The sequence below is a fragment of the Salvia hispanica genome, chromosome 1 (assembly GCF_029641045.1).
Source record: "Salvia hispanica isolate PSC_SH4W2 chromosome 1, Shi_PSC_v1, whole genome shotgun sequence".
Lineage (NCBI taxonomy): Eukaryota > Viridiplantae > Streptophyta > Magnoliopsida > Lamiales > Lamiaceae > Salvia > Salvia hispanica.
Genome location: NC_142692.1, coordinates 69,046,000 through 69,068,579, shown reverse-complemented (window position 1 = coordinate 69,068,579; position 22,580 = coordinate 69,046,000). Strand labels below are relative to the sequence as shown.

At 37.8% G+C, this 22,580-nt stretch overlaps 4 protein-coding genes, 1 long non-coding RNA gene and 1 pseudogene across 5 annotated transcripts; 2 read left to right on the top strand and 4 right to left on the bottom strand.

Moving 5' to 3' along the window:
* Nucleotides 1-2,127: 2,127 nt before the first annotated feature.
* LOC125218016 (MFP1 attachment factor 1-like) lies at nt 2,128-2,813 on the bottom strand. The gene has a single exon (XM_048119608.2). It carries the CDS (start codon nt 2,750-2,752, stop codon nt 2,294-2,296), a length of 459 nt encoding a protein of 152 aa, XP_047975565.1. The 5' UTR covers nt 2,753-2,813; the 3' UTR covers nt 2,128-2,293.
* A 3,317-nt stretch (nt 2,814-6,130) lies between these two features.
* Nucleotides 6,131-8,527, bottom strand: LOC125218999 (cytochrome P450 81C13-like). Its single transcript, XM_048120836.2, has 3 exons — nt 7,779-8,527; nt 7,378-7,601; nt 6,131-6,843 (listed from the first exon to the last, which is right to left on the bottom strand). Exons 1-3 carry the CDS (start codon nt 8,455-8,457, stop codon nt 6,235-6,237), a joined length of 1,512 nt encoding a protein of 503 aa, XP_047976793.1. The 5' UTR covers nt 8,458-8,527; the 3' UTR covers nt 6,131-6,234.
* Nucleotides 8,528-9,843: 1,316 nt separating this feature from the next.
* On the bottom strand, nt 9,844-11,190 carry LOC125224212 (FBD-associated F-box protein At4g10400-like). Its single transcript, XM_089062323.1, has 4 exons — nt 11,122-11,190; nt 10,287-11,024; nt 9,936-10,083; nt 9,844-9,848 (listed from the first exon to the last, which is right to left on the bottom strand). Exons 1-4 carry the CDS (start codon nt 11,188-11,190, stop codon nt 9,844-9,846), a joined length of 960 nt encoding a protein of 319 aa, XP_088918449.1.
* A 2,427-nt stretch (nt 11,191-13,617) lies between these two features.
* On the top strand, nt 13,618-15,127 carry LOC125224079 (uncharacterized). Its single transcript, XR_007176822.2, has 3 exons — nt 13,618-13,835; nt 13,918-14,228; nt 14,949-15,127. It is a non-coding gene; the product is annotated as an uncharacterized LOC125224079 (long non-coding RNA).
* Nucleotides 15,128-15,306: 179 nt separating this feature from the next.
* Nucleotides 15,307-16,307, bottom strand: LOC148934488 (uncharacterized). The gene is made up of 2 exons (XM_089062322.1): nt 16,128-16,307; nt 15,307-15,702 (listed from the first exon to the last, which is right to left on the bottom strand). The coding sequence occupies exons 1-2, from the start codon at nt 16,305-16,307 to the stop codon at nt 15,307-15,309; spliced, it is 576 nt and encodes a 191-aa protein (XP_088918448.1).
* Nucleotides 16,308-20,407: 4,100 nt separating this feature from the next.
* Nucleotides 20,408-22,002, top strand: LOC125224191 (flavonoid 3',5'-methyltransferase pseudogene; annotated as a pseudogene).
* The last annotated feature ends 578 nt before the right edge of the window (nt 22,003-22,580 follow it).

Here is a 22,580-nt window from a genome sequence, read left to right as displayed (position 1 = left end):
TTGAAGGCTAATATACTTTACTTGTCTTAAAAAAATAACTTGACATTAAATTTATTGTAAGTCCCAAGTTTTAACAGTGTGGCACATAGGTTGTTTAGTTACATAACTCATGTTATAATCTGATTCTTAATCTACAGGAGACCCAAGTTGACAAAATATATATGGGATGGTGATTGCTCTTATTCTGCTATAGCTTTATATACTTTATTAAGATTGTGAATTTTAATCAAGTGAGAAACTCAATATCTTTACAGTGTAACTAAAGTCATCCGGTGTTAAATTGATTCATGGTAAATTTGCTTATAACTTGCTCCAATATAAAAGACTAATCATCCTCTTTTATTAGTGTTATAAGGTTATTTTGAAAATGGGAAAATTTTGAAAGAGTTATAAGAATATTGAATATGGACTAAAGAATTGAGTGAATTAGTCAAGACATTAGATGAAGAACGACTTTCTTGTACAAATATGAGTATATATCAAAAATCCAGGATGTGTAAGAAAATCTATAAAAGGCCAGTAGCAATGCTAGAGAGCTTCATATATGGAGTCTTTTTGTTCATTCAACAGCCAAATTTGACATTTGATTTGGTAAAGAAAAGAAAAACTAGAAGGCACTCACACAGTCATACAAGATACAAAAGATATTAAAACTATGAGCCTGTAAATTTATAGTCGAAACAAAGTTTTTTCAACACTTTAGGTCCAGACAAAGTACCAATTCAAACGAACACTTTCAAATGAGCATGCCAATAATGTGTATATGCTATGCTAAGACAACGTTTCTATTGAACACGGGGTGTTGCACAACTCCTCCAGTCGGGTAAATTGGCGCCGCAGATTGTACCTCAGAAAAAGTTAACAGAAAGATTAATCGATTTTAACTTGAATTGCACCCTACACTGTGACAACACTCTTCAATTGAAGATGGCCACCATAAAATAACCTTCTATGTCAAGAAAGAGGCAAGTAGTTATACAAAAGAAGTGCTGCTATTTCGACATATACTTCAGATTCTAGATGACAATTAAGATCGATTATCATGGACACCTAACTCAGAATGAGAACATCAGGAGGAGGGGGGGGGCTGCCTTACATGTGATCTATATCCTAAACCCTGCTGTCCAAGGCCCCAGGCAATCACATTTCTACCTGTCTCACCTTTTTTAGAAGCAACACAATAAATTCAACTAAATTCCTACACCCGTCCCGTCAACCAAGTGTGGGGTTATAGGAGGAGATCACAGCACCTTGCTGATATGTTCGACTTTACAGCCACAACAACATTCACTGCTTCCCATTCTCCTATGCCACTTCATATTGGCCAAATGCATGTTGTAAATCAACCCACCTCACTTTTGAATCACCTAAGCTATGTCCCTAGGAACTCGACGCTATCCTAAAATAGGATATGGCTCCCTATGATAAGCTGATTAGAGGTAGTCTTGCTTAGAAAGCAAAGCTAAAGTGAAGTCGCAAATGTGGAAAGAAATTTCTGGATACAAGCCACTAATCTACCTAGACAAAATCCCACTAACCTTGGAACCATCATTTGAAGTTAACAATCGACCCAACTTAAAGCCTACTCAAACACCAACTGCAACCAGAAGCAAAGGCCTTTACTGCCCTACACTGCAAAGTGTAAACCAAATGTGACAATCGATTTGGACTAGCTAACTACAACCACAATGTATAACAAGATGAAGTGCGTGGAAGGAAGGTTCAGATAGCAAGTCCATCCAAACAATTAACAACTGAATAAACGGGCATATCACTCCTCATCGAAACCCCAGCAGAAGATCAAGCATACTAAAGATTCGACATGATGTCAAGTGCTCTCCATTTACATATCCCTATGAACCTCATTCACTGCAAAATGCACATGTGACAGGCACTGAAAGTGGTGAATAATTACACACCACACCACTGCAAAGCTAATTCAATGGAGCAATCTTTACAGCTATGTGTAATGATCCTCAAACTCAGAATTACCAAGTTGAAGTCCATTACACTGTAAATTATCGCCAATTAGCATCAACATTTCAACCAGATTTCAATTTTCAAGCGAAATATGGAAATTACAGTTTAATTAAAGCACAAAATGTGAAATCAGGAGGCAAATTTCGATAAAGAGCTAAATAACCTAATATATATATAGAACAAAGCATCCACATTACATAACAGTAACAGTATACCAAGTAGATCCCCAATCTCATCATAACAAAACATCGGCATGATATCACTAGCGAAAAAATAGAAATTAAAGCGAAAATCTAAATAACATTTCAGTTACTCATTCATCATCGGCAACAGACTCGGTTTTCTCGCTCTGCGGCGGCGCGGATGACCCCGCGTCCTCCTCCTCCGCCTTGTGCGGCTCGTCGGTCGCCGGCGCAGGCTCCGGAGCAGCCGCCGACTCTCCAGATCTGGCCTTCACGGTGTCGAGCATCCGCTTGCTAATTTCCTTGGAATAGACCTGCAAAATCTCGATCCCGTCGTCATCAGCGGACACCGCATTTCCGGCGACCTCGAACGCCTCCTGCTCGATGAGCTTGGAGGCCTCGACCGCCTCTTCGCGCGAAACGGTGCCGTATCGCTTGGAGAGAATGGAAGGGGAAGAGAGGGTTTCAATTAGGCGGTTCTTCACGGCCTCGCGCGTGCGCTCGGTCGGTGGCCAGATGCTGAAGGAAACGTTGGGGAATTTGTCGGCGGCGGCGGTGGCATTTGGTGGCGATTGCTCGGTTTCGGCCATGGCGGAAGATGCTCGGCTTCGGGATTTTGATTTGGGGATTCAATTTTGTCCCACATAATAACACAAGCTCTTTTTATAGGAGTAATAATAAATAAATATAGTACTACTATAAATACTACCTCCGTCACGCATTAACGGTCACATTTACTTTTCTGCAATCAGTTTTGTAAAAATGATATAATAAATAGTTAAATTAGAAAAATAATAAAGTAAGAGAGAATAATGTAAAAAAGATTCTTCTCTACTTGGTTGTCTCTCTTATTTTACTGATTCTCGACTGTAACTAATTATTAGTACTCCCCCGTCCCCGATTAAGAGTCACACTTGCATTGCACCCGTTTTGTAAAAATAATACTCCCTCCGTCCCACAAAAGATGTCACACTTTCCTTTTTAGTTTGTCCCACAAAAGATGTCACATTTCCTCTTTTTAAAAAAGTTCCTTCTCACATCAATTATAAAATTATATTTTCTCTCACCACTTAACACACAAAATAACATCTTCTAAAATCCCGTGCCATTTCCCAAGTGTGACATCTTCTCTGGGACGGAGAGAGTAATAAATAGTTAAAGTCGGTAAATTGTAAAACAAGATAGAGAATAAGGTAGAGAAGAGTCTTCTTTACATCATTCTCTCTTACTTTACCATTTTTTTACTTTAACTATTTATTATCATTTTTATAAAACGAGTGCAGAAATACAAATGTGACTCTTAATCAGGGACGAAGGGAGTATCATTTTTACAAAGTGCAGAAAAGTAAATGTGACAGTTAATGCCTATTCTATGTTCGATTGAGTGAAGCTACTTTGGTGCTCGAGTCAATGCTATGCGACTCGAGCATAATGGTGCTCGGTCAATCAACTTGTGGATATGTTCACATTAGTTTGTTCATGTTAGTGAGCATGCTAATTGGAGATGTTTGCAAACTTTTTATAGAATTTTCGATAGTATTAATATAAGCATATTCGTTAGTTGAAGTGTAGACATAAGCTCGAGCATAGCTTTCCATTCTTAAATCTGAAGGGTGAATATATATAGTTGTAGGCCTTGTGGCCCAACAACCAAAGAAAATAGGTTGAGTTTGGACTATTTTACTACTACTGCAATTTAAATTTTATGGTCCATTAACATTAATATTTTACAAGACTCTCTGTAAATGAGTTTAGGCCCAACAATTTGTTTATTTGTTTTGCGAAATAGATTGGGATAACTGGCTGTTGTTTGTTTTTCATAATGGTTACAATATTTATTTATAATAATTTTTTTCTAATCATAATAACCTGCTAATTAAAAAATATGTTACTATAATGCAAGGGTATCAATATTTTATCTTGAAAATTCAAGAAATTTGAAATCTCAAACATATATGAGTGGGTTTTATGTAAGATCACAATTTGAACTATTGTTTATGTCATATTCGTGCTAATTTCATTAAATATTCTTAATTCTTGATTATGTTTTGGTTCAAATCTTTTAAGTCTAACGTCATGTACCTTAATTTGACACAAATTACACAATACAAACATGAACTGATGAAAGTCCGACCAAAACACGAACAAAATTGATGGATACTTTATCGAGCTTAGCCAAAATTTAAGAACGATAAGATTTCACGAAGATGTCAAAAAATGATAAGTATAATTTGGATAATTTAATGCATAAATCAATAAACTAAATATGCTATATTTATTTATGGCTCTGGACCAATCGAATTTTTTAATCACGTAATTAGGCAAGGCCCAAGCGTGGTAAATTGGCCAAACTAAAGGCACCACATAGGAGTACTCAATTTAGTGCAATTTTGACCCTGTATATACGTGAATTCGACATAAATTAATTGATGTGAATGTAACATGACAGTTTTTTAATAATATTATTTTTTTACAATTTCAAATTATTCCCAGATAGAAATTTAAATTTTTGCTATTGCATAAATACTGAGGTGAAAAATAAATTAATTAACACAATTTGTTGCTTTTTAAATATAGTTGAAAGAATAAATTGATCGCGTAAATTTGTGCGAAATAAATATTATTCAATCAAATTTATTATAATCCTACTACTATAAAAAAGAAGTTGACTAATAAGTAGTAATAAGTAGAGCCTCGTCCAGCCAAGCTTGGATGACCTATGCTAGTAGATTAGCATTCGTTTATAGTAATAATCCTAACTAACTTGGGTAAATTAAAAAATATATATTAATACATTTTATTTTAGTTTTAAATACTAGTATAAAATAAAAGTTGATGTTGTTTTCTGATTAATTGAGCCGAAGTAATTTCAAGAAGAGAAAAAAAAATTAATTTAGCTAATAAAAGTTTAAAGTTAATTAAATTATAAAACACGTTAAATAAAGATTTAACCAAAAACCTCTAAAACCAAAATGCATTAGTATAAGGATATAATGAAAAAAAATTGTGAAAACATCTAATGAAACAAAACACATTTAGTATAACGATATAATGAAACAAAAAAATGTGATAAAATCTATTGAAATAAAATATATTAATACATGGATCTACATATATTTTGCTAAAAAAATTTAAAAGTTATGTACCTACAAACAAATAACTCAAATAACACCTACAAAGTAAAAGTGGCAAGTGCCTAATAAAAATTCTTAATTAACCACATAAAACACCTCCAAGAAATACTATAAAAAGGAACCCTTCTCCCCATTCATTTTCCCACACAACACAATATATTTTAACCATGACAAAGGTTACCTCATTCACTCCTTTCTTCTTCCTCCTGTGTTTTTCATGCATCATCTCTCTCTGCTTGAGTCGCCCCATTTCCGACGCCGCGGCCGGAAATTTTGGGGAGGAGCACTGGTTCCTGCACCCCTGGCTTTTTGCCCACGCGCCGATGCCCAATGGTGGTTTCAAGTGGCCGATGCCGGTGAAGCCCTGGCCATTTTATGCTCAAAGCCCGATGCCTAGCAGTGGTTTCAAGTGGCCAGTGCCGGTGAAGCACTGGCCATTTTATGCTCAAGGCCCGACGCCTAGCGGTGGTTTTAAGTGGCCAGTGCCAGTGAAACACTGGCCATTTTATGCTCAAGGCCCCACATCCGATGAGGGTTGGAAGTGGTGGCCGAAGAAGAAGGTGGATGATGCAGAGGAAGTGGCGACCGCGGCTGCTCCACCCCTTACGGGGTAGAGTGTTTTTTTTTCTTTTAAAACAAAGCATCAATAATGATTCTCTATTTACTTTTACAATAAGGTGATTTGGATTTACTTAATTGGTTTTGAATTGAAATAACCCATTTTGAGTACAATATAATGTATGGTTCAATTTGTTGGAAATGTTTAGCTAGTATTTTTTCTTTTGAATATGCAGTTGAATTTGAATTCAAATCAGCCTATTATCAAGACATAAGTTGAATTACTAAGTCTTAATTATCACAACACAAACCAAATCAAATCAAAGCCATAGCAAAAGAAGATAAACAACTCCACATTATCAATCAAAGTGATGATGGATCTAAAGTAGATGCAGTGCTTCATTCCTCACAACACACATAGCCTCAAGAGGCTTTTCCTTATGCATTGTAACACCCAAATTCACCCCAAAATCAACCTCATCATCCCCCTTTCCCCACTCGAAACACTGCACAAACGCACCCAACGCCAACGACACCGTCCTCATGGCCATGGCTGCCCCAGGGCAAGCCCTTCTCCCTATCCCAAACGGCAAGAACCGGCTCCCTTCCCTCTCCGCCTCCAAACCCTCAAATCTCTCCGGATAAAACTTCTCCGGCTCATCCCACTGGTCTGGGCCGCGGTGCACGGCCCATGCATTCACCAGCAGGATGGTGCCCCGGGGGATGTCATACCCCCCGACCCTACAGTGCTCTGACGAGAGGTGCGGTAGGAGCAGTGGGGTCACGGGGTGCAGCCTCAGAGTCTCGTTGACAATGCAACGAAGGTACGGGAGCTTGGGTAGATCGGCGTCGTTAATCAGGTGATCATGGCCTATGTTTTTGTCTATCTCTTGTTGTAGCTTTTGCAGCACGCGGGGCTGAGTCAGCAAATTCGACATGGCCCATTCTATTGTCAAGGCAGAGGTATCTGTTCCGGCCGTCAGCATTACCTGATAAACCACATTTCAGTTGATAACACATTATTTTCCCCCTAACTAGAGTAAAGGCCAAAATTGATCTTGAACATATGGTCATTTTACGATTTTGGTCCTAAACATTATGTTTTTTTTTGCATCCCAAACATTTCAACTCGAATCACGACGGTTTCGTCAAATTGTAACGGTCAACGTCTTTTTCGTGATTTTGACCCCAAAAAATAGCATTTTTTTTGTTTTAATGGTATTATTTTTTATTTCCAGAAAAACAAAAAAAAAATCAAAATGCTTAATTGGGTCAAAACCGTGTTTAAAGACGTTACCGTTACAATTTGACGGAACCGTCAGTTTTGAACCGAGTTGAAATGTATGGAATGCAAAAATTCAAAACATAATATCTAGGACTAAAATCGAAAAAAGAACCAATTTTTGCGTACTCCATTTGAGTCATTATTAACTAGAGCCATCTAAGTCTTGCTAGATATCTAAATAATAATCATACTTATGAAAAAGTATACCATAAAAGTCAACATAATAGTAAAACGTTACCACTAAAATACTCTTTATAACATCATCGTTGTAGAGATCAGGATCCGCCGCCTGAACCGACAGTAGACGTTCAATCAAATTGCTGCCTCTCGTCTTCTCCTCCTCTCTGATTTCATCAACCATGGCCTGCAAAAACTCATCCCTCTTCCTCTGCAACAACACTGCCTTCTTCTCCAGCCCTTTGTATCCAATCCATCTCAAAATCGGAAAGTAATCACACATACCTAATCACAAAAATAAACCGAAATATTATGGCACGGTCAATTAAAATTTGGACTTATGTAGCACTTACCTAACAACACGGAAAATGAAAATGATTAATCGGGTCAAAATTTTGTTTTAGAGACATTGACCGTTACACAACACTTCAGTTTAGGATGCAAAAATTCAAAACATAATACCTAACAACACGGTAGGTGAGAACATCCCACGCATCGATCGCAGGATCTCCCTTCCGGCCTCCGTCCCGATCTCCTCCTCCTTGACACACAGTTTCCCGGCGATGCCTCTCATCACGACGTTGAAGCTGAAGGCGGAGATCGCGTTATTGAGATCAACTCTCTTCCCGCTCTCCTCACGCAGCCGCCGCAGAATTCGAAGGATCTCCTCCTCTCGAATATGGGCGGACCTGTGGAGGCTGCGGGAGGAGAAGAGCTCGACGACGGTGAGGCGGCGGAGGATCCGCCAGAGCTGGCCGTAGGGGGACCACGCGTAGGCGGAGTAGTTGTAGGTGAGGTGGTCGCCGGCGAGGGAGGTGGGGCGGTTGGCGAAGACGACGTCGTTGGTGGTGAAGCAGTCATCGATGGCGGAGGGAGAGGAGATGATGAGGAAGGATTTGCAGCCGAGGCGGAGAGAGAAGATGGGGCCGAGGTGGGAGGAGAGGGAGGCTAGGGTGAGGTGGAGGGGGTTGTTGAGGTTGAGGAGGTGGAGATGGCCGATTAGTGGGAGAGATGGTGGAGATGGTGGTGGGTTTTGGTTTTGGTTTTGGTTTTGGTTTTGGTTTTGAAAGTGTTTGAGGATGAAGATAGTGAAGAAGATGAAGGGTGGCAATAGCAACACAAAACAGGTTTGGTGATCCATAGAGATAGAGGAGAGTGATTAGTTTTTTCACTTTTTGTATATAAATGGATTTTGCAGTTGGATTGTTGAGTATTGGTAATTTCTATCAAAATTGAGGAAGTAAAAAAATTCAAAGTACTTGAGTTATTGAGTAATCACTCAATAGGCTACTACCTCTGTTCCCCAAATTTTGACACGGTTTGATCCGGCACTGGTTTTAAGAAATATAATGGAAAATGTATTGAAAAAGTTGGTGGAATGTGGGTCCTACTTTTAAAGTATTAAGTAATTTTATAATAAAATATGAGTATGAATGAGTTAGTGGAATATGGAGTCCACTGTCAAAAATGGTAAAAAGTGAAGTGTGTCAAACTTTTAGGGACGGACTAAAATGTTTAATTGTGTCAAAATTTTGAGGGACGGAGGTAGTATTTTTCTATTTTTTCTATTTTATCAAGTGGGATAAAATAGTTTACTACTGTGAAGCGTATGATTTAATAGAAAAATACTCCTTCCATCTTTTAAAAATAGATGCCTTCTATTTAAAATACATTTCTCGTTACATGTCTCTTACTTTATCAATTTTACATTAAAACTTATTTTAAAAGTTTTTATTTTTTAATGAACGAAGGGAGTATAAATGATCATTTAAGCTAATGTGTGAAGGTTTATGGGTGGTCATGGTTTCAACAGAACTAGGTATATAGTTACGTTACAATATTATTTTTAAAATAAATATACATGGGCAATGGCTATTCTTATAATTTCTTTGATTCTTTCCAATGGAAATATTATTATTATGCTAATAATTGCACAATGTCAATAATGGAAGAGACCTGTGAGAAAGGATCATGCCATGTTGTATATAATATGTAATGAAAAAAAAGTACACAGAGAGATTGTAAATTTCTTCACTTCACTCAGAAATTAGGACTAACCCAATAATCCCTTCAAATAATCATCATAGTACTTATAAAATGCACCAGCTGGGAATCGAACCCGGGCAGGGTACTATTCTCCCACTAGACCACTGGTGCTTGTGGTCTTAGTGCTTCTGTGTGTCTTATTTCAAGGATGAACCTTGGCCGGTCAATGTGAACATGAATACATGATTAAGTAACTTCATTAGCATCACTTCACTATTCATCAATGGACTTAAAAAATTTGATTTCAACTTGATAAGATAAATGTTGTTGGAGATGATCCATTTGCTCCCTATGTGAATGTACATCATCCTTACTCATAGACGAAGTACAAGGTTTTATTTCTTGATATGCATTGCAACAATCTGTAATATAGGTCATTGATCGGATGATATTGGTCGCACATGACCCTTGAAACTTCATCGTTTTGATGTATTGGTGTGGACATCTTGTAACATTCGGTGTATTTTTAACACTATTCTCTTTAAACTGCATATATGTAAGAAGGCATAATTTACTAAAAATTTTGCGAGATAGGCTGGAATTTGACCAAATTTCGAAACAATATTAATATACCAACCTCAATCTTGAAAATCTGAAGACAAGGGCATGCCGATATCACAGATTTTAGTGACAAGAGACATCCGTGCTCATACAACGAGCTCTCTTTAACGTGCAACGTCTTGAGATTAGGCATTATCGGAAACCCATTCCACGAAAGCTTCTATCAAATTAAGACAACCAATTCATCATCATCATATATATGTATAAGAGAAGAAAAAACATTTAATTTGTGAGTGTTGTTTTTCTTACATTAGGGTATAAGTAGAGAGAAAAGACAAGTTTCTCGAGTTGGGAAGTAATGCAACTTACTGCAGAAGTAAAATGTTGCATAGTATATCTTGCACTGTAAATTGCAAAATTTACCGCGACAAGTCTTGGAACATTCTCGATCCATAGCTGCCCCGGCCTTGCATCAACGCTAACTAGAGCAAGATTAGGAGCAGAAATGTTAATAAAATATTCCTGGATGTTGCATTTTCGTATCCGAAGCTCCTCCAACACGAGGGTTGAGTCGCAGAATTTAACTTCAGACGTCAAATGCGAGCCTTCGATGGTCAATTCCCTCAACAAGGGACAGTTTTTCAAGAACAAGGAGATATCTTCACCGCTCATTATCAGACTTCTCAGAGACAAAGTCTTGAGATGTTGCATAGGTCTAATCTCTCCCAACAAATCCCCCAACAATAACTTATGCTTTAGACTATTTTCACATATGAACTTCAACTTCAACCTCTCGACTTGTCTCGACCACACGAATTCGAGCCATTTGGTGATTGTGCTTTGCGCTGAGTTGTTTATGTAAAATTGGATTCTGAACTCTTTCAGGAAAAGGGCTTTATGCGATTCGAGAACTGAATTCACCATTTTGACATTCTTGCACGTCGAAACGTCCCATGAGTCGTGCTCGATTTCAGTGGTTCTCTTGTTGTGGCGACGATTAATGTTGACAAAGTCAAGATTAGAAGTGTGCTTCCATAAATTCGGCCATCGGTGGGAAAGAATGCTAGTGGAAGCAGCTTGTCTCAAGGGTAGGAAAGAGAGTATGATGTAAATGATCTCATCAGGTAACTCACTTAACCGATCAACCACTCCCTTATCACACTGTAAATACATATATCAACAACTGTCAATTTAGAATGATAATCATCAACATTTTTTATACATAAATTTGAGCTACAATTAGCAATAAAAAGCTAACCTCTATCCTTCTTTTCTTACGCTTGTGTTTTTTGCAGGGCTCCTGCTGGTGTGAGTTGGTTCCATCCATCAATTTCTATGCAAAATGGAAGAATTGGTTAACTCATAATTCCAATTCAAAAGCTAACTAATGTTGTAACAAGGATTAAAATAATATGTTTTACAAAATCGAACAGATTACAGATAAGAATTATACGAAAATGATGTGAGAATTCGAAAAAAATAGAACCTGATTTGAAGAGCGACAGATAGGTTTCTTGGTGTGTTAAACAATTGGATAAACTAGCCCTAATCTTAATTATATTAGTACTTCATATGAAATGTTTATTTATAGGGAGGGATAGTATGTATTTGTGGCTGATGGGATGGGCCTACTATTGATTTGATTCCTAATTACGAAGATTATTCATTTTGATAATTTTGGAATCTGTTGACTAATTATAAAATTAAGAAGGTATTGTGAATCTGATAATTTTGGAATCTGTTGACTAATTATAAGAGAATAAAAAAATACAATATAATTCCAAAAATCAGGAAAAATTAATGTAAAATTTGAACTGAGAATTCACCCGCCGGTAAAATTTTCTCCACTTGAACCTATATGTTCTTTTTCAGTTTTGTGTGTATAAAGATTAGATGAGTTTGTGTTTCGAATGAAAAATAATACTCCCTCAGTTCGCCATCAGGGGTCCCGGTCACTTTTGCGCACCCATTTTGTAAAAATAATAATAAATAGTTAAAGTGGAGAAATGTTAGAGTAAGAGGGAGAATAATGTTGTCAATAGTCTTCTCAACATTTATTTAGTAAATTAAAAAATTGTCGATATAAAAAATTAGTACTAGATGAAGGTAGAGTACAAATTTTTCAGTCATTGTACAATTAAAATGAGTAAAATTAACTCAATAAAAATATTCAAATAGGGCTGAGAAAGAATTAAAGTTACTACTTAATAGTGTTATACCTATTGAATATTTACTTCATTTTTTAAAAATAGTAACTCTTTTTATGTTAGTCCGTTCTTTAAAAATAGCAACTTTCAAACTAAATGTCAATCCCAGTGTCACGACCGCGCTTTGCTAAGGATGGCATTGCTCGGTAAATCATGACCAGGGGAGGGAATTAAGAAGAGGGGATAGAAAGGGGATGAAAGAATTTACAATAAGACATGCAAGTACTTATTCATAAGATAAAAAAGGTTCACAAGACAACGAAAGATCATGAGGATTTAAAAGAGTGTTTAACATAGGTCACTCGTTACTAATCATTGTTCCTATGACCCATTAGTACAAAATACTACAATATAAGCACAGCGGAAGGAGTTGTAACCATATGGTCATGTGTATGAAGACACATGCCACGAAAATCCTACAAAAGAGATGAGACGACCACCAACTCCACTCAGCCACCAGTTCATCACTAGCTCAACCTGCACATTTAGAAATACATGCAGGGCTGAGTACGGGGTACTCAGTGAACACATTGCCGGAAGATACACATATAAGAAAAAGTTATTATCATGCCATCACAGTAACACACGGGGGTTTTTCTTAAAGGCCCGAGCTTACTAAGTTCATTTTCATAAAGTTCGCCTGATCAGGCTAAGTTCTTTTCTTCAATCCGCCATATCTGATAGTTCATTGTGTGTCGGGAAGGTGGCCACCTTCCACGATCACATTGACCGGCCAACCCTTACGATGACTCACGGTCCATTCCTTTGTGCACACTAACTCGAAAAGGATCTTGGTCCTATTGGAGCCGAATTCGTTTCATTCATTCATTCATTTGGCATCGCCAAGCAGATAGGCATCATAAAACAAATAATTTATGGCACGATAACATTTTTAAAAAAAAGTAAGTGCAAATTTTATCAAACAAAAATCATTTCATATATTTGATAATTTTATCCACACTTAATGTGTTGGATATAAAGCCCACCTCAAAGCTTCCAAGTAAAACTCTACAAAAGCTCGACCTTGGGTAATCAAACTCCGCGAACACGCCCTTCTTGAAAGAGTATAATGATTTAAATTAGTTTTTATGAACATACATAAGGTGCATGACATGAAATGATCCTACATGTAGTATGCGTCCTACGTTCGGGGTTCGATCAAGATAACTTCATTCCACTAAAACAAAATGGATCTCTATTTCATAAGAGGCCTTAAAATTTATTGCTTGGGAGATGGTTCATTTAGCTCCTACATTCTTAACTTCAAGGAATTAATTAAGGAGGGTAAGATATTAATTAATCATAAGATTAATTATTTAAAAGCTTCAAACATTTCAAGAAATATTAATCCAAAATTAAGAGATAAGGTTCATTTTATTACTTAGCTTCAAAGCCCAAAATTCTCATTTCCTCTAAATTCTCGGCCCATAATAGAATAAATAAGAGACCATCTTATTAAATTAATTACTTGGCCCAAAGGAGAGGCCCAATACCCAAATAAACTAGAAAAGCCCTATACACTCCACCAATCCAGAAGAAAAGAAAAAGAAAAGGGGCGCCTCCTTCTCCCAACCTCTCTCTCTCTATCTTCTCTCTGCCGGCGGTCTTGGCGTCGCCGGTGAGCGACGCTGGCCGCCGGTCGCGTCCCTCCTCTCTCCCTCGGTCTCTCTCTCTCCCTCGGTCTCTCTCTGTTTCTCGACCGACGGAGCTCGGCTACCTCCGGAGAGGCCCGTCACTCGATCTCTGCCGCCTCGTCCATTTTCAAGTACGTTTCTTTATCACAAACCACTCCATACCTTAACACACACACAAACTCATCTCCTCCTTTATTCATGGTCAAAAACTAGTGTCGGGGTGCGGTCGGCTCGCCGGTGTGCGCGAGACCAGCCGCCGTTGACTTGCGGGCGTTGGGCAGTGGCGGAAGTGGCGAAGAACAAAGCTGAGGGGCAGCAGCGGTGGCTGCCACCGTGTGACAGCAGCGGCGTCGGCGTGTGCGGCTGCCAAACGGAGCAGCTGTGTGCGTGTGGCTGTCGAGAGTGCAGCAAGGTGTGCGTGGCTGCCTTGTGACTGCAGCAGCGGCTGCCCGGCAGAGGCAGCAGCGGCATCGTCCGGCCGAGGCATCGGCTTTATTAATTCTAAGCTATACTCTCATCTTGAGGTTTAAATCTTAACACCTTCTTGTCTATAATGTCTTATGCCTTGTTAACTTTAGAAGAGAAGCATGTAATGGCTTTTATTCATTAGATTAATTGTCATGAGAGGGGTATTGCAATAGTATTGACTAAGAGTCCTACGTTCAAAGTCTAAATTGAGCGTGAAATTGTGAGAAAAGTCGGTCTATTGATGTTGATAAAGATGAGAATCATTGGAATAATTCTACTAACATGGTGTGATGGAAAAGAATAGTAAATGTGATGCAAAGCTTAGGAAATCAAAATGGTTTAGAGGTGGATACCTTGAGGAAAATATGGAAGCAAGGTAGTGTGTAGAAACTTGACTTCCTTCTTCAAGCACTTACTTCATCCTCACCATGAGATAAATTTTTGTTTAGGGATTTTGTGGAAGAACAAAAGAATTAAGGGTAGAGATGGTGTGGTATTTATAGAGAAAATGGGTGCATGGAAATGCTTGGTCATAAACTTGATTCAAGGAGGAAATGTATTGTCCAAAGGGTAGGGACTTTTTGCCAAATGAGGCAAGTTGTCTTGTCAAACATCTCTTTTTCCTAAAATGGCAAGAATATTATGTCTCGTCACTTAAAAAGACGTGAGCCGTCAATTGGAAAACGTGAGCCGCCGTTTGATTTGCGTGTTTGATGTGATTTGATTTCGTCGATCGTCTAGTCTTGATTTAACATGCTTCTTATCCATTCGTGTAGGTATCGGGATTCAAGGCGTGACTGTTGAGCAAGATCCGAAGGGCATGGAGAGTATTTTATTTTTAAATAAATCTTTACTTAAACGTTGAACTCGTGTACGGACTTTTATTTGAAACTCGGTCTTCACAAACGGACTTTTATTAGAGCAAACATTTATATTGACTATTACTATTTTTGTTCACTACTCAAAATATACTTCACACGATTAATCATAACTAGAAGTAATAATAAGAAAATTTGGACGCGAAACTTATATATATATATATATATAGATCGATGTTCTAAGCCTTAGGGTAAAAAGTCGGGGTGTTACATTCTTTCCCCCTTATAAAAATTTCGTCCCGAAATTTGTAAGGGTCTATTCAAATAGTTCCGGGTATTTTTCTTTCATCTCGTCTTCCAGTTCCCATGTAGCTTCTTCGTATCCATGATGCTTCCACAAGACCTTCACCGAAGTGATAGATTTTGTCCTTAGTTGTTGCACCTTCCGGTCTAAGATTGCTTCTGGCTTCTCCTCGTAACTCAAGTCCGGGTTTAACATCATCTCTTCATGGTGGATCACATATTTCGGGTCGTACACATATTTCCGCAGCTGCGAAACATGGAAGACGTTGTGCACGCTTCCGAAACTTGGTGGCAGCGCCAAACGATATGCGACGGGTCCAATTTCCTCCAGGATTTCGTAGGGGCCAATGAAACGAGGCCTAAGCTTTTCCTTTACACCAAAATATATTATCCCTTCAGGAGGAGATACCTTCAAACAAACCTTGTCTCCTATTTTGAACTATAGGTCGGTCTTCTGCTTCTTTGATCCTTCCTTTGATTTGTCGCACTATTTGACCATTTCGTTGACCACTTCAAGGTCCAGCATCTATCTTTCACCAACTTCATCTCAATATAGCGGTGATGTGCACTTCCTCTTGTTCAACACGGTGTAATGTGCCATATTAACGGTCGTCTCGTAACTATTGTTGTAAAAAAAAAAAAAAATTCTATAAACAATAGGATTGCATCAGCTTCTACCTTCAGGAGTCTGAAACGTTCTCTCCGATTGTTCGCCAGATTGTGGATGGAGCGAAGTGCCGAAGTTTAGTTTCATACCCCGTTCTTCTTGTAGGTTTCTCCAAAATTTCAAAGTGAATTTCATATCTTGATCTAGAGTGATTGAGGTTAGGATACCATGTAGGCGCGCAATTTCTCGCACATAAAGTTGAGACAACTCTCGGATCCGTAAGCAATTGAAATCGCCAAGAAATGAGCACTCTTTGTGAGGCGATCCACGTTCACCCAGATGGCGGTGTTCGCTCGCTTGGTCTTTGGCAAGCCCGTCACAAAATCTATGGTTATGTGTTCCCACATTCACTCAGAATTTATTTATTTATTTATTTATTTATTTATTATTATTATTATTATTATTATTATTATTATTTTAAAGGTTGCAATTTCCCGTAAGGTTGTTGATGCAATGCTTTAACTCGTTGGCAAGCCAAACATCTCTTCGCAAAAGATGCTATACATCTTTTCATGCCGTCTCACTAATATTTTTGCCTTAGGTCTTGATATATCTTTGTACTCCCAGGGTGTACGGTCTAGGGCTTGTCATGAGCCTCACTCACAATCTTGTCTCTCGGTTTCTTATCATTGGGTGCACCCAACCTCCCTCCAAAAGTGAGGGCGTTATCTGCCTCCTCGGGGTAGTTCTCACATCCATTGGTCCTCACCGTTACTCGTACACTTTTCATAGTCTTCGTATTGCCTTTGCGCAACAATAATACGCTTTCTATCTCAATTCTGGCTCCACCACTAGAGTAGCTATCCTTGCCTTTACTGTTTGTGGGGCACTCACCATTTCTAAGTTGAGCTTGCTGAATTCTCGTAGGAGTTTCTCCTTGTGGGTGAACATGGCTGCCAAGTGTTACGTTGTTCGGCTTAGAGCATCGGCCACTACATTGGTCTTGCCGGGATGGTAGTTGATGCCACAATCGTTGTCTTTCACTAGTTCCAACTATATTTTTTTTATTATTATTTTCATTTTCAAGGCTTGGTCATGAAAATATTTGAGGTTATTGTTATCTTTGAAATTTTCACATCGAACTCCATAGGGGTGTCACCAAATCATTAAGGCGGACACCACAACAACTAAATTCCAAATCGCGTGGGTTGTAATTGAGCTTGTGTAACCTGCTTGACATGGTAGATATGCTATTACTCTCCCGCTTTGTATGATGACGCGGTCGAGTTCATTCCTTAACGCATTGAAGTAAACTACATAGCTTATCTCCAGCCTTGGGACAACTAAATTTTTTTTTTTTTTGGCGACGTGGTCGGCTCCTTCTTCAGTTAATGAAAAATCTCTTCAAAGTCAGAGGTCCACGAAATTTTGGTGCGCTTTTTAAGTTGTTACGTCATCGCTCTTGAAATCTTATAGAATCCTTCAATGGATCATCTATAGTACCCTTCCAGTCCTAAAGTAGCTTCGTCACTCATTAAGTATTGTAGGAAGTTCTAACTCCTACACGATCTCTACTTTTGTTAGATTCATTTAGATTCCTTCGGCAGTCACAACATGACAGAGGAAGTTCAACTCGTTGATCCATAACTCACACTTGCTAAATTTAGCATACAACTTTTAAACCTTAGTGTTCCCAAGGTAATCAGTTTGTTTTCTTTGTGTTTGGGTAAACAGGGTAGCCCAAGTGAACTTATCCGCACGACTGTCGCAGTTATTAGGGATATTTGCTTATCCCTGGTGATTCCATGGGAACGTGCTGGTTCTTTTCCTGGGATTTGGAAAGAAATTGGTCGTGGTTGCATAGTATAGCAGCGTAGTCCCCGGTTAGTCAAATCATGCACAGGATCATGTCGGTGCTCCACATTCACATGACACTCATGTTGTTGGTCGTGATCTAAAGCTCTCCCATAAGACTTCTACACTCGGGCAAACACGTTTAATTTCTACAATTCCTCTTATTGGCAACGACATTCAAATTTTATGTTTAGCTTGCTTCATTTGGATGTTTAAAGTCTCTATGCAGGGTGCTGATACGAAAAGTGGAATGCACCCGTACAAATAAGAGAATAATGGATACATCAAGGAGTATGGTCATTCTTGCTTCCATTGGCCCCATTTTGGCTTCTTTTCTTCTCATACCATGTGCGTGAGCCTTTAAGGGTAGTATTGGTCATCGGGGTTGTTGTTGCTGCGACAGTTAAGGTAGTTGTGGGGGAGGCTGCTAAGGTTGCATTTCCATTACTTGTGATTGTGAGCATTGTGCCGGTTGTTTCGACCTTGTCGATTTCTTCCATGATTTACATCCACATATCGATAAATTAACTACTTATGCATGTAGGGATCTACGAGATGTAAGGATCTATGAGGACTTTTACATTTTTTTTTTGTGAAAGCGTACTATAACGTGCTTTCGCTCTTCTAGAGGGTCATCGAAAGTGGTACTTAATTATAAATCTTCATCTATCTATTGCAGGTCAAGGGCTCCTTGCCTCTCCTCTTCTTCAAACTCCGATTCAAAATTTTCATAAAGGAATCTTAGATTAAGGATAGAACAAGATCCGTTTTGCATCATATCTAAGGGATTCCTCGGTTCGGGCCGACGAAACAACTCGATCATTATCAAATGGACTAAATCAATTTTCTGTTCGTGAAGATCCCACCAGAGTGCCTTTTACTTCTAATAGGCCATGAATTGGAATATATTAAAACTTGATGTCCTACTTATGTCGATCCTTCTGGTCGGTGCATCACATTTGTGCATGTCTGCCTAAGGGAACTTCCTTCTTTTATGAATCTTAAAAGATTTAAAGCATTGTTCTTCGTGCATTCCTCATGTAGGAAACTCAGGGATTTACCAGTCTTAACTTGGATAAAGTGAATTGATACTGAAAGGGGATTGGAATTTTGAAATAATTTCAAGGTTATCTAGAAGAATAAAATGAATGTCACTAGTCTGATCAAGCGATCATGGGTTTTCGTAACAACCTCTTACATGTAGCTTGCAACTACTGATTTTCAATAACAGAGCAAAAACTAGGTTCAATTGGGCTCATCACATCCATTCAGCAAAGACAAATACTTTCACAAGGTCTAAGCTATAACCGTAGAGCTTAGTAGAAAATTCTTCTAGAAGATTGGTAGATGAAATAAGTTATGAAGGACTTCTCAAAGTTGACTGTCAATTCAGTTGACCAAACAGGTTTGAAAGAGTTGAGAGAACATTGGAGGATGTATCTATCAGAGTAAGCCCCGACATACCCAATTAATGGAAGAATCTGAAAAAAAGACAATTGTTGTGAAGTTGTATCGACTATTGATTCTTCACATCATAATATGGAATAATGAAAATAAATTTGATGGCTTTCCAAGTCTTTCATAGGTAATCAAAGCAACTCTCTTAGGGAGAAAGTAAAATTCAAAATTTAAACTTGGAGTTGCAGAAAAATTTGAACATGAGACGATACGTGTAAGAGTCTTGTGGAAAAAAATATGTCTTAAATTTGTAAGAAAGGTATTTAGAAATCATATATTGAGAAATAGTACGATCAAGAGATATTCAAGGGTAATAAGCTATTTTTGAAAGTTAATTGCCTGAGAAGCATAATTGTTTCAGAGATGATATTTATTGGTAGAACTCATGAAAGTCACTACTCTTACAAGGAACGAGTCAAAGAATATTGACATCAATCAATGGTGTTTGAAAAGATGAGGGCAAGACTCAAACTTATGCTTACTAAAAGATGAACCACCACTTGGTGCATACAGAAATGAACAAAATGGTACAATACTCTCGAAATATGAGTCAATCAAATTCTTTGTCAGAAAGAGGAAAAACATTGGGGCTCCAAGTAAGTACTGGTGGTTAAAAGCATCATCATGATCCATAAGACGATACTCCTCATTCGTCTACTCATGAGTGGGATGAATCTGGATAAATCTTAGGCTCCAAATTGAGATCTGGTAACTTTGGTGGATGATCACATATTCGTAGTAGTTTTGGTAGGCCACAACAGTCATTTCCGTGGAAAAAAAATTGGAAGCCGGAACGTAGAAAAGATCTTTGGGATAGCGCGATGCTATTATCACAAATTCCAAGGAGTTTCGTATAGCTTCTTCTCGTCGGTCTATCTTTACTGAGTATATAGACTCACCTCCTCATTCTGATGACGTTCCTGCTGGAGATTTTATTATTATTATTTGTTTAAAACGACTTCCTACATCACTCTTAGACTCGTGAGCGCGATAGACCTGCCTCAAACTCGTTCTTGTCCGTCATCGTTCGACATTTGGTTTCTCATGACATTGTACATATAATTTGGATTCTAAGAGGACTTAGATCTAGAACAACTTTAGCTCAGTGTTGGCACCTCGTCGAGGCTGGTTTTATGATGATATTTCTAGTGAACTTATGTCACGGTCTAGCATTGGGAAAGAAGTTTAACAGATAATGGGTATCAGTTGGTTTCACTCACTCTCGAGAATTAAGACATTAGTCGACTCAAATGTCCTCAAGGTTTAGAACAACTGAGAGATAAGATCAGTCCATGCTATTAAGTAATAACAACATTCTTCTTTAATCTTGTTCGTTTCTTCTGTGTACTAAAAGACTCCTTGTTACATCATTCACTTTGTTTCTGTCGCTTAGGAAAGCAATGATAAAATCATACATATCATTCTAAATTCGAACTAAGTTCCCAAGGGACAGTTCTTTTAAAGCATTCTATGTTCTTTGATGATAAAATTCTAAAGGCCAACTTAAAGAGTTATTCCTTCCCTTCTACCTCTTAAACTTTTCACATAAAAATTCACACTTTAAACTTTTGTTTCAAAAAAAAGACGAAAGTTACCTTTTTCGTTGAGTGTGATGAATTGGTGCTGAGCTTTGGTCGAATCGATACATAGTTTAGTGAAACAAGTCCAGACCATTTAAGAAGGAAAACTCATGGGTTCAGAGCGGAAAGGAAACCTAGGCTCTGATACCACTCTGTCACGACCGCGCTTTGCTAAGGATGACATTGCTCGGTAAATCATGACCAGGGGAGGGAATTATGAAGAAGGGATAGAAAGGGAATGAAAGAATTTACAATAAGACATGCAAGTACTTATAATCAAAATCATTTGGTTAAAATATAGTACTAGAATTATTCACGGCGTGTTAATTTTAAACAAATTCAAACTGTATAAGTTTTTATGATTAATTTTGTAATTTTGTACAGAACACACTAGAATTTGACAAAATCTTATACGGAGTAGATTTTTTTGGCAGTGTACTTTAAAAAAAAATGAAGTTAATAGTGTACTAATAATGACTTTGATGACTTGAATCAAAGTTGGAAATTGTGAAAAATGATTATTGAATTTTGTGTTTTGTTACAAGCGTAAATTTTGATAGCTTTGCTGGTTTGCTTACTGATCCAATTTTTAAAAAACATTGTATTTAGATAATTGCAGTTGATCCGGATAGAGAAGCATACGAGGTTGGGCTGCCATTTATTGAGAAAGCTGGCGTGACTCATAAGATCCAATTCATTAATTCAGACGCAGTCACGGCTCTTAACCAATTACTTCATACTGTGAGTCCATTTCCTCTTTTAATTAAATAAATAATTTATATCAATGATAATATAATTAAATAGTGGAGTGCTACACTCTATATTAATTTGAAATTAAAGTATGAGGGAAACAAGTTGATTGTAAAGTGAAATTAATTAATTACAGGGAGAAGAAGGGACATTTGATTTCGCATTTGTGGATACCGACAAAGAAAACTACATTAATTATCACGAGCTACTGCTAAAGTAGTGAGGGTGGGAGGACTGATCGCCTACGACAACACCCTGTGGGCCGGCACTGTCGCATTGGCTGATGAGGATCTAACCCAGGAATGGAAGGATCAGATTGGTGAGGAACGGATCTTTCTTAGGAATCTCAACACCTTTTTGGCTAAAGATTCTCGCATCCAACTTGCTCATCTTTCCATCGCTGATGGCCTCTCCCTTTGCCGCCGCCTTCGTTAAATTTTATTCAAATATCACTTTTTTTTTGCTTAATAAATCTGGGTGTGAAATTTGGGAAAATTCGAGGGTTGATTTTGGGTGTAAAGTTATTATTTATGTATTTTTGTAAAAAACAAAACATGTGTTTTATAAGTTAATTGGTTGAATTATCTCGATATCTATTTTTAATTTGATTGATGATTCTTCTTCTCATCGGAGGTAGAGTCGTTCCAGATGTACCAATCGAAGTGGGTCAAGATTTTGAGACAACTCATTTAAAAAAAGTCAATAGGATCACAAAAATACACGCTCGACCCATGGTTTAATTTAATAACTTCAAAAATTAAAGAAAAATATTGTATTGCACCAAAAATACGCACTTCATTCTCACTAAAATACACGCCTATGGCTTATTTTAAATCGATTTCACAATTGAGTAGTGTAGTTTGGTTTACTTATAAATTCTGTGAGGGAAAAAATAAAAGAAAAAACCTTAATAAATAGAAAAATTAGCATGCTTCAATCCAATATTATGTAACGTCGATGAATATAATAGCAATTTCTGAAATAAGAGCGGTTAGAAATAAAGGGATAAAATTCCCAAGCCGTGACAGGCGGTACTCT